The 12,092-nt window shown below is 38.2% G+C and overlaps 1 protein-coding gene across 5 annotated transcripts in view; it reads right to left on the reverse strand.

Moving 5' to 3' along the window:
* The window catches only part of UGGT1 (UDP-glucose glycoprotein glucosyltransferase 1), a 43,413-nt gene that overhangs the window by 22,281 nt on the left and 9,040 nt on the right, over nt 1-12,092 (reverse strand). For all 5 annotated transcript variants that reach the window (XM_017826346.1, XM_017826342.1, XM_017826345.1 and 2 more), the window contains 13 exons: nt 11,680-11,758; nt 11,377-11,477; nt 10,451-10,550; nt 9,323-9,383; nt 7,004-7,095; nt 6,205-6,355; nt 5,820-5,939; nt 5,012-5,097; nt 4,460-4,595; nt 3,416-3,547; nt 1,856-2,020; nt 1,543-1,663; nt 656-754 (listed from right to left, as the gene is read on the reverse strand). In XM_017826346.1, the coding sequence (XP_017681835.1) occupies nt 656-754; nt 1,543-1,663; nt 1,856-2,020; nt 3,416-3,547; nt 4,460-4,595; nt 5,012-5,097; nt 5,820-5,939; nt 6,205-6,355; nt 7,004-7,095; nt 9,323-9,383; nt 10,451-10,550; nt 11,377-11,477; nt 11,680-11,758 (1,443 nt within the window). The remainder of the gene's footprint in view (nt 1-655; nt 755-1,542; nt 1,664-1,855; nt 2,021-3,415; nt 3,548-4,459; nt 4,596-5,011; nt 5,098-5,819; nt 5,940-6,204; nt 6,356-7,003; nt 7,096-9,322; nt 9,384-10,450; nt 10,551-11,376; nt 11,478-11,679; nt 11,759-12,092) is intronic.

Genomic DNA, 12,092 nt, shown 5'->3' on the forward strand with positions numbered 1-12,092 from the left:
ACAACAGGAATTGAGTCAAATGACAGCAGCTTATTTCTGATACCTAACTGAAATGGATATAGGAGAGGCCTGATGATGTCTGAGTAAGCCTGATTAGGCTCTGTATCATATCTGTGCATGCGTTCCCTACACTGAAAGGTACAGCTGAGTTTTAACACTGATGGGGGACCTTATGTGTAACTGTGACAATACTGTCATTGAAAAAGCAGTTCATACACTGGGGCAATAAAAACAGCACCAAACACATTAGGTGCTGTCCTACATAATGGGCAGTAACAATTACCTTCTGAATCCATGTAACTTTTAGGAATTTTGAATTATGAGACAGAGAGCTAGAACCCCTTTTATATTTTTCTAGTCATTGTCACTGCAGGATCAGAGCTTACACTGCTGCATTTCTGCAGGTACAGCGAGAGCAGGTTGGGTGGGACTTCATTATTCAGTAAAAAGTTGGGCTGGGTTTAAAGAGGGGAACATTCTTGTTCCATGCAGATGTCATGTCTTATAAAAAAAATATAATCTTTCTTTTTAACATTTAGATTGCACCACTTCCCACAGGCCTGACCAAGGCTCCGAGTGTGTGTTGAGAACTGTACACATGCTTAGAAACACACATAAGATAAGATTTGGGTTCATAATCCACTGCAGATGTTACCTTTCTTTGTTAAGTAGGTCATGCTGTTTGCAACAGCAGCTGTCTTATCTTTAGACTCCAACATGGTAAATCGAGCAAAGTCATCCACAAAAAAGTTATCTGAGGAAGAGAACAAGTATAAGATGCCGAAGCAACTAGTCCACTTAAAATGAAAGAAAAATCACTACTATTACCAGAACATTAAGAACACATCCCATTTTGCTCCTTGTAATACTGCTTTCTATGTCTGGTAATACACAGGCTGAGAAATGTATTTTGTTGTCTCACAAGTTACTTTAACAACTGCATTGCATGTTGGATAGGCAGAAGTCAGTCAAAAGAATTGTCCAAGTCTCACTTAGTTGATGCTAATATATGTAAATAATATATACTTACAAATCCCCTGTGTTACTATTTTTTCAAGCAACTCAAAAAAGGCAGTTGTACTGTCATTAAAATGTCACTGCACTGGGTGTTCAAACATCTAGCCATGGAAAGTTCTGCTAAATCTGAAGTAATTCCAGAAATGACTGTTAACCCCTGCTCAAAAGAAGGTCAGAACTAAGAAACAAGCTGCTGTATAAAACAGTATGCATCATAAAACACTGTGCATTGTGCAGTCATATAAAACATGCATTACACGACTGTTCTTGGCTTTTCCCAGCACTACTAATTTCTCAAGTTTATGAGTCATATTCCCCCAAAGGTTTGTATAAAATCAAAACAAATTCCTGTTTTGAAAAGATGTAAACATTAATGTTGCTGTTGTACATAACATTTCCCCTGAACCACAGCTGGAGCATCACTTGGGGTGGTGTTAGCGATTTGCCACTAGAGCTTTCCACTGAGACAGCAAAAGTCTTGGACTCAGATACTTCAGGTTTAATGCAATTAAAAGCATCTCTTACTCATTCCTGTCAGATCTAGGTACTCTCTGTCAGATGTTAGGATTCTTGAGTTAATTCTTGGAACAACATTAGGCTGGTTCATGATATACTCAACCACATCTTGGTCATTAGATAGTTCACCCTGAAGGAAAGATGAAAGAAGCAGGATTCATTACTTCACAGATATAACTGCCTTAGATAACTTAAAAAAAAAAAAAGGCAAAAAGCAATAATGCAAGTTAAGTTTTCTTGTATATTATGTATTTAGGGACTTGTGAATCAGTTTTTCCAAATTGAATTTCTCTCTAAAGCCACAGCTGAACTCAGCACCTACCAGGTACACAGCTCGCTGGAAGATGCTTGTGGTTTCCAGGATTTTGTGCATTGTCATGGTTTCCAGGTCATCAGGATCCAGCTGATCTTTTTGAAAAGGCATTCCATTGAACAGCACAACAGGGAGAGGGCCTACACCTGTTTGCTCATAGTAACCTCTTGCTGCCTAAAGACAGGAAAAGAAGCAGCTTTACCATGTCAGCCCACTGCCACCATGGTTCCTAACGAGCCACACAAGATCCACCAGTCTGTTCTACACACACCAAGAGATCCTTACAGCTTCTGTATGATATAGAGAGCATTAATTTTACACAGTGCATAAGACTCTGTATTTTACATGCACGAGGCATCCTTGACTTTCCAAGCAAAAAAAGTTACTTCATAACACGGAAATAAATGCAAAATACTCCCCAAGTTCATATTGTGAATTAATTCCAATGAGCACTTTCTGGCAATAGCAGAAAATGCACAACAGGAAATCTGACTTGGCCTGTGGAAGCAAATGCAATGCAAGCACTGACAGCTGTAACACAAGACAGGGTAGAGAATTTTCTTATTTTTTTTAAGAATGGGTTTCTCAAACCTGTGAGAAAATATTCACTTGTGGAGCAGAGGGTTATTATGTCAAGACAAATTTCACCATTTCACAATAACTATTGCAAAAGTCACTGTCACTGACACTCTGTTAGGGACAGAAGTCAATCAGGTTCTACTGATTAAAGGTTCTGGTTGAGGCCTCTCCTGTCATACAAAAATGTCTTACTTTTATGGATTTTCATTTCCTCAAAAGGGTTTCCTCTTCACTATCCGAAATAGTATCCATATCCATGGAATATGGAAAGCATGTGTGCATATGAGCCTTCATCTATAACCCTGACTGCATTCCTTACATGTACAGATGTAGGCAGCATCATGTGTGTTATGTAGCTACAGTATTTTCATTATTTGTTTTAGAATATGCAACAAAAACAGAAACATTCCCCTATAGAACCTCAAATAAAATCTGCTTCATCTCACATATAAGTGGTCCAACAGTGATTTGTTCTCCCAATCCTCTCCACACAGAAAAGCATCAGCCCTAAAAGTAACTTCAAGAATTATTTGCAGGAGATTGTTGAATGCCTTGATATAGGAAAGGCATTTTGAATTCATCATCATGGCTTTAGCTCACACAGTATTCAAATACTGATACAGAAACCCCACACCAATCCCTCCCAGCATTAAGCCTCTTGGTTTTCTCATGAGCCATTCCATTACCTTGATTTTTTCTAGCAATTTTAAACTCTACTGAAGTCTGCATTCCAGAATGAAAGTATGACTTGGGAGTTACATGGAAGTTACCTTGGTACTATACATATAGGTTCTAAAAAATATCTATTACATGGTATGTATTATGTATATTATATAAAGCTTGTGCTGAGCATAGAAGTCACTCAATGTGATAACAAAATAGTTATCTGCTTGGTAAGAGAACTGGATCAAGAAATTGTACATAACTAGATTTTTAAAACGGTATTTAAGCAAAAAAAGTGGAAAAAAGCTCTATTTCATGAATTCTTACCTTTCTGTTTTGATCATAGGCAGAATCAATTCCCAGAATGCTGTTGACTTCAACATAAGGATACTGTTTCTCAAGAACACTAACCACGTGCTCCACTTTCAGCTGATCTCCTGTTTTTACTTTGTTATATATCTGAAAGGGGAATACAAGTTTACAGCTGCAACCTTAAAGCCTCAGTCCTTATCAAGGTATGCTGTCACCTGTATTACAGTAGTTGTAATAAGTTATTAATAGCCAGATTGCAAAACATATATCCATATTTATTAGCTGCAATAACAGCTCTTAAGCACTTGTAGCCATTCTAATTATCTTGCTATACCTCATAGTCATTCCAGTGAGATTGGAAGAAAGTAAATAAATATTTCTTTACATAATAACTTGCACCTTTAAATAGAAAAGGTATTTGAGGGGGAAAAGTAGTGCTTTGTGGAAAAAAAGCCTCAAGTAAAGCATATCAAAGCAGCCACCTTTCCCTTCAGAACTTGGGATATGCTTATAAACAATACAACAGACCTCATGTAAAGTAGATAACTGTTTCCCTCTTCAAGGCACAAGATTTCACTTTGAGTTACAAATACATAACCCCCCCAAAAAAAAAGAATAAAAGTCATTGTCTTTAAGTCACCTGCAATTTAATGCCCCAGCTTGCCAATTTGTACAAATGTCAAACCACAGGTGAAATGCATTTACCAGCACCTTTATTATCCTTTAATGTGACAAAAGTACACAGCTGTAACCGTTCTAACCAAATTCTAATATTGAAGGGATGCAGCAGTTCAGAACTCCCTGACAGAAAGACCAAAGGGACAGGCTCAGAAAAACATGCAAAAGTGTTAAGTGTCATATTTAAACTTAGCCTTACTTGATAAAGTTAGGTCAGAAGCACTTTACAAAGACACGTGTATTGTGTGGTACTAGTATTTGCAGAATACTAACCAAGTCAAAGAACAATTCCTTCCATTATTTACATATTAGCCCATTAAGATAATCTTACATACATGGAAAATATTAAAACATTAATTTCCCTTTTAAATTAATACTTACAGACATAACAGTCTGGAAAGCATAATTGTTGTCCATTTCTTGTGCCACATAATTGTATGTCCTAAGGAGGGCAACTCCAGGATCCTGAAGTCCATCAACATCCTCCGAGTCATTAACCACAAAGACTAGTCCTATCCTGCAATCAAACAGATCCTCATATCATCAATTCATTACACTAATAAACAATCAACTTTTCAGACAACTGTCAGCTACGACCATCATCTTATCTGGGATAGCCTGGTAAGAAGTGGATCAGAGGAGCCAGGAACCAAACTTATGACATATAAATTGTAACAAGTCCATCAGAATCTTGCTTTTCATTTCTCTCTCATCCAAAAGTACTTAATTTAAATTTCTTTTGGATTGTCAAAGAAACTGACAAAATTTAACTAACTTAACAGCAGAAGTTAAATTTAAAAAATATACACATACCTCCAATACAAGGTATGTAACATTTCTGCAGTGTCCTAGCAATGAGAATTTTGCAATTGCAAAAGTCACAAAAATAAAACCGATGTAAAAACCCCCCAAACATTAAAACACAGCAATTACCTCAGTGGGATGTGGTTACTGAAGAACATCTCTGCCACGTTCAGTAACTCTGCTGTGGTCTCTTGAGTAGGATCTACTATCAGCACCTGCACACAAATAGTAAGTGAAAAGTTTCCATTCCCTTAAGAAGTGAAGGAGGAGGTTTTGATCAGAGACTGCTTTATTCAAGTCTCAGGGCAGAACTCAGTCCAACTTTATACACTGCCAGGGAGATGAGGCCCACAGCTTGAGGTGGTTCAAGTCCCTGTTTGCCCCTAACCAGAGTTCTTTTTTCTATAGGACCACTCTGCCCCATGCCAAGAATTACAGTGCAGAATTTATAAACTCCTTATTCTATCTTACTTTAAGTAATTTACCTAGAGACTAAAAAGACACCCAGGAATAAGCTGAGGGCTGTTGATCATCTTTTGAAGTCTTGGCACATGACTGCACTGAAACAACTAAAACAACTAAAGTTCATCTGAATTCTGCTAAGAAGATGGTATTTAACAAATTTGAGGGATTTCATTAACAAACTTTAGGTGTTATCACAAAACGCACCAAATTCATACTCAACAGATGACAGTCTCCTCCATTGATGAAAGCATATTTTGGCACATAGCAGATGCCAGAGATGCTCAGTAATCTCTGACTCTCAGTCATAAGTTACTCGTACAAGTAGAATAAAACCTTTTAGAAAAGCATCCTATCTCAAGCTATTTGAGTGACAGGGAATCCAGCACACATGCGAGGCAAATTTCAAAAGCTAATGTCCCAGCTCCTGACAAAACAAAATGCACATTTCTTTTCTACTCAGTTTACCACTTACAAAATTATGGAAGTTTTTTCTAATCTGTCTGATCACTCCTGGAAACGTGGGACGCAGCAGTTCTTGCACACTGGAAGGCCAGGAATTATACCGACTGTCAACTTCAAGATTGTTGATCCACTAAGAAAAAGTAAAGGCATTTAAATGATTGACACTCCTCCTGCTCGGGTCTGAGACTGTAAAATATTTGCAAATCATACGCTATACTGAGAGCTGCATAAATAAGAAATTAAGCTTTTCAAAAAGAACTAATTATATTTTAGCCTTATTTTCCTCTCTGTCTTCACTGCGGTTTCAGAGCTGATTGGGAGATAAGGACAGAAGTCCCCCGACAGGACGCGCTGCCCGGCAGCAAACCAAGCACTCCTGTCCAAACCGCACGCACCGAAATCGCAGGGCTCCTGATGTCCACGGCATAGTCGGAATCTGACGGCTGGATGTTCAACTTCAGAACGTTGTGCAGGGACAGACCCTCAATTCCTAAGCTGTGCAGGCCTTCCATAACACGGGCTTCGTTGCGGAGCACGTCAATCAAGCTGGGAGGAAAAGGAAAACGGCGCTGAAGTTTAAAGACACAGCAAATAATTTGCTTTTATCCTAAGGGTTAACACGAAAGGTATAAGAAAGTCTGCCATGTCTGGGTTCTTATTTATCACCTGTTTCTAACTGTCCTAAGAAAATTGAGATAACTTTAACTTATTCGATGTCTAGGGTAAGCAACATTAAATCAGAATAACTAATGCACGATATACATACATAATTTCAATTTCACATTATTGAAACGCACCTTGACAAAGATATGGGGTGGTTTTCAGATGAAAAATTCACAGTGATTTATACTTTGAGACTTGGTCTGCGATCTTCAGAATAAAACCTGTATGCTGACAGCCTTGGAGACCAAAATCTTGCTAGTCATAGTACAGATCAAAAGAACAGTACAAAGGTGACTTCCCATTTCAATCTTCAAGGGTATTCTAATTTTCACATTAGCTTTCTTGTTAAAAATACACTTGAATAAGAGAAGGAACCTTTCCTTTTTACAGTACTTATCAATTAAACCTAATCTAGATATAGACTTTGTGAAGAAGGTTCAAAATTGGCTAAATAACTTCATAATTCACGCACAAGCAGGAGGAAAGCTTCTAAACAGGAAACAATTATTATGAAAAATAAAACATTCCTACCTAAATATGTCCTGAGTGTCTAAGTCAATAAGTAGTCCATTGATGAACAGGGCAGAATCTCCTGGCTGCAAACCCAATGTTCCTTTGAAATACTGAAAGGAAGCAGGAGGCCATTACAAGAGGGCACTACACAGGAAATATTATTAGAGAGTTTGATGTGTCAAACTGTAGATTTTATCTCCCTTACTCCATTACCAATTGCATTACATTACTTCTCAGCTGCAGTCTTTGCTGACTTTTTGCACACATCCATTACCAGAGGAAAACACAGCTGAAGTCATTTAGTGCAGAGACACACAAATTGAAATTCTATCTGTTTCTTCCTACACAATTCAGTAGTGGATTGGAAAGTCCCGGAGAAGACTTTTTAATCATACTCAGATAAAATAATTAAAATGCTTGAGATAAATAATTAAATTCGTTATTTTAGCTGACAACCCACAAAGCAGATGGTCAAATAGCATCCAGTTCCCTGTCTTAGCTCCTTAACATGCAATTTTGGGCAGAAAATACTTAAACTGCTGGATTTTGCATGGCGCTCACTACTGGAACTAACTACTGTGTTTAAGGTACCAGTTAAGTCCTGACCTAGTGGATATGCCATCAGTGGAAAGCAGATGAGCTGTCTCAAAGCCAGGCAGCACACACATGGAAAAAAATCTTTCTAGTATTTTGGTATTTCTTCCAAGTACCTCTAAGCAGTACCCCATTTTAATGGGCACCATCACAGAGAACAATATTGAATCGGGAGAGATGAAGCAAACTTCCCAACTCTAGCATGAAAAATTATGTTCACAAACTGAAAAAATTTTTTCCAATACCTCTCATCTTACAGTACCAGTTACACATCTCTATTCAGAAGAAATGTTAAGATGAACAGAAGGAGACACATAGTGACCGAAGCAAACCGAGGAATAGCAAAAGTACCATGTGAAGTACCAAGAGCAGGAAAGCAGCTTCTAATCAGAAAAAAATTACCTATTTTATTAAATAAATAAGGCTTCTAGAGAAAAGCTGAGTGTTAAATTGTATCTTTCTGTGGATAATTACATAGTAAACTCTAACACACTACTAGCAGTGTGTAACTATCAAATAATATGCACACAAACTGAGTTGTGCAAAGAACAGCTCTAAAGGGCAGGGTTAGATGTAGCCAGATCTGGATCTAGTAGCCTAGGTATTCTCTGGGAAAAAAAGAATCCACAAAATCATGGGTTTACCTGTGAAGAAGTCTGATCTAACACATAACAAAAAAGCCACCAGGTAGCTTTACCTTGCACTTACATCCTATACTTTGTCCCTTCCAGAATCACACAGGACAACAGTGTCAAACCCTATCCCTTCTTTTCTGATTTTATCATTACTGATCAACAAGGCATTTCTCTCTCAGAACAGGAATCTCAGGGGACTTGTAAGTAGATGTTTGCATTTACTACTAGGCTTGCCAGATATCATTGGTTAGATTTTCTAACAATATGTGTGTACTTAACATACCTTGTCTTTTTCCTAATAAAACCTTTCAGTGAGACTGGAATGTGTGGATAGAGCAGCACAGCTCATACAGCAAAAGCTGCTGTTTGGCTTTTTTGCACTGTTATCTTAGAGTTGTATTTTGCACTCTATCCAGACCGCACTACCTGGTGCACAAAATTCTGTACAAAAGCCTGTACAAAATCCCCAAGTGGCTCTTGGTTTTTTCAGTGCTTTGCTAATGCCAAGTATGCAACTTAGCTGTCAAAACACTGCTGCAAACACCAGAGCCTACTCAGTGTCCTCCAAAGGCCCCTCATGACCCGGGGGTTTTTATGATTCTGTTTCAAAGCACATGTAGAATTAGCTGGTGAATTTTATCCCTTCAGTAGTTTCACTCTCAAAGCACCAAAACTGAAACCATTTCCTCCACATAGTATTAATCATTCTAAACCATGGCAGGTTTGAATTTATTCTGTGACTCTTCCTGGCAAACACTGATGAACACAGGTACCTAAGCATCATCTCAAATTGGGTAATAAGAACTAAATTTCTTCTGCATCCTTAAAACTGTAAGAAAACACTTAATAGATCTGTCTTTCAAGCAATAGCTTTCTAACAAGTGCAGTACTTTTGTATTTGAGCAAACAAAGTAAATTATGTTCCTAATCCATGTTTGAAAATCCACCACTTCTCTTCTGAAATGCACACTACAAAGTCGTGTGTGAAAAAACTGGTCATCATCTTGAACAACACCTAAACTTTTTAAACAGAATCATTATTTTCAAAGCTTGAATTTCTATTAAAACAGAAGTGCAAAGTCACTATGTTACTTTCTGGAAGCATTACCTTTTGGTTCTCTTCAATCTCTGCTCTGAGTTCTGAAGAAACAACTGTTTTTGTTATGGCTCTACAAAAATAAAAAAATAAAAACATAAAAACATCGTGCCGTGAATCATCATTCTGTGTACCTACTTTTCCTACTTTTTGTACTTTACATGTTAATATAATTAACCCTCTAACATAAAGAGCTGCAATCAGAAGCACTGGCACTTTGTGATACTATTGAACAGTAGGATGCAGCATTTTTCTCTAAGCATACAATTCAGCAGCACCAAAATGTTAACCACATGCCACCTCTCAGTGTCTAATTTCACATTAACCACAGCAGAAGTGAGCAGCTGCCAGAAAGGTAGAGGTGGAGGCTGGCAACACAAAATAGGGGGATTTCACTCCACATGGCAGGTTCCAATTCCTTTCCTTACTTTGGATCTAGTGATTGCATCATCACAGAATGGGCAAGTACAGCCCACAGATCAGACTAAAAACACAGTAAGAGTGCAATGCCTGCCTTAAGAAGATCTAAACAGCACCTTAACGTTAGTTAGTGGGAAATAAGACCAGTTTCTTTTTATTCTCATCTCAGGTGTATCTCCACCTATGCAAAAATGAAGAGCTCCTGTAATATCAGCTTCACAATCCAGGCCATGGAATTTATCAAGAGATATTTCTAGACTGGTTGGGCAGACCAGATTATGACTGAACTTTTTGATATTGATTTGAATACACCAAAGACAGCCACTGACAAAGTGCAAAAACCAGCAGATTTGCACATCTCTGACATGAGACTGTTTGGCAAAGAGGGATCCTGTGAATGGATAAACATTAAGGCCACCAAACAGAAAACACAGCCAATAAATTCTTGAGGACTTGATGCAATAGGTTCAGAAACATTTCACAACAAAAAAGCTCAGGCAATTCTGACAAATTTTCCACCAGTCCACATCAGCTGCCATGCAAAATAAACACTTTAAGATCCTCTTTGTAACTGTAGGCTGAAGAACTGCATAAACATTCCCCAGTGTTTGCCTCCAGCTAAATGAAACTCAGATATTAACCCAACCAATGCTTCCTGTCTCAGGTTCTGCTCAGAAAAAAGAGTGAGAAAACTTCCTAGAACTCATAATTAAAAGTTACCTGGCCTTTGTAGGAAAGTTCTGACTGAGATCTTTCATGACCATGAGAGCATCCACGGGGGGAGCAGTCAAAATGCGAGCAGCAGTTTGAAAACTCAAATCTTAGAAGTAAAAAAAAAATAGAAGTCAAGAACTCAAAACAGAAAACAAGGCAATGCAGAGGCATCTTAACTTTAGCTTTCAACTTTTTTGCATGCTACCTAAGAAAACTGATTTTCTATCTGCACCTGTAGATACCTTTTTTCAAAATCATCTTTTTTGTATTCAACCTCTATCTGTTGCCTTGAAATAAGTAACCCTTCCAGACTGAACCAGTGCATGCTGCCTACAGGTTGCTTCAATGAGTCCAGACCAGCACTCTTTTTTCTTTGCTGAGGTGGGAGAACTTGCCCTTCCATTCAGTATAGGTACATTCCCTTTGGCTACCATTTATGTTCAGCCTTTCAAATTACTCTTTTGGAGAGGAAGAAAAGCCTTTCCACAGGCCTCTACAGATGTTTTCTGGGGAAAGAGCCCAGAGGTGCATGCAGGTGATTTTGAAAGGCAGTTTTCCTCTGGTCTTGAGAAATCTCAGCTTTGTACACCAAGAATGTGATCATGGAAAGAAATTTTAATTCCTTTTCTTTCCTGCATTTAGTGGACCATACAAGCAGCCAGTCTCAGAGCAAGTGGTTCACTGCACTTCACAAGCACTTCACAAGCAATCCTTGTGTCACAAGTCTTGTGAAACAATCTTTCTAAAAGCTATTTCAACAGGAATCTACAAAAAAAGGTACTTTAAAAAAAAATCCATTATTTTCCAGTGCAAGAATTTACAGTCAAACTCTGTCAATTGTACCACCAGCAACCTCGATTGTGCAGGACACGAGAAGATATATTTACACTGAATTTTTGTAGACCAGTACTGAAAGCCTTCATCCAGATTACCTTGTAGCTGCCACACTTTCAAAGGTGCCATTTCATTGGTACTTTCCACGAGGTGTTTTCTGAGCTCCTTCAACTCTTCTGTCAAGTCAGGATACAGCTGCCTAAAAGGGTACAAGGGTCAAACAATTCCTGTGGTTTCCTGTAAGCAAGTCTACAGCTAATTCAAAGAAACTCCCATATGGAAAGATGCTGCTAAACACACGTGGGTAACTCAGACACATAAAAAATAATAACAAAGCAAAAGATCAGCACCTCTGCAACAAGTGTTTTAAGAAAGACCAACCACTTACAACTGAGTTTTACCTTAGTTTTCCAAACAGAAATCCTTGCACTTCATCAATAGGGTCATTTTCATCTATGACTGTGGCATTCACGTCTGTGCCTGTAAACACACAGAGAACACCACTAGCACCGAGCTATTCGGAAACAGAAAAGCAGGAGAGTCTGAGGGTTTATGTGCACAAGTAAATAAAAAGGATACACACATATAACTCTATCAAAGTAGTTTTGGCAGGTGCATGAGAGTTTGCAAAACACAGATCAGTGCTCTAAAAGCAACAAAAGCAAAATAACATGCAGAATTCTCAGCTTTGTCTTCCCCAAAAAAACCAAGAACAGGAAAGACATTCTGATCTAAGGATGGGTAAGTTAAGACAAATTAAGGTAGAGAAACTGTTTTACACCAGCAGAGAATGGCTGGCTCTCTGGTAAAATAT

Source organism: Lepidothrix coronata, unplaced genomic scaffold (assembly GCF_001604755.1).
Source record: "Lepidothrix coronata isolate B3197 unplaced genomic scaffold, Lepidothrix_coronata-1.0 Scaffold125, whole genome shotgun sequence".
NCBI classification, from domain to species: Eukaryota; Metazoa; Chordata; class Aves; order Passeriformes; family Pipridae; genus Lepidothrix; species Lepidothrix coronata.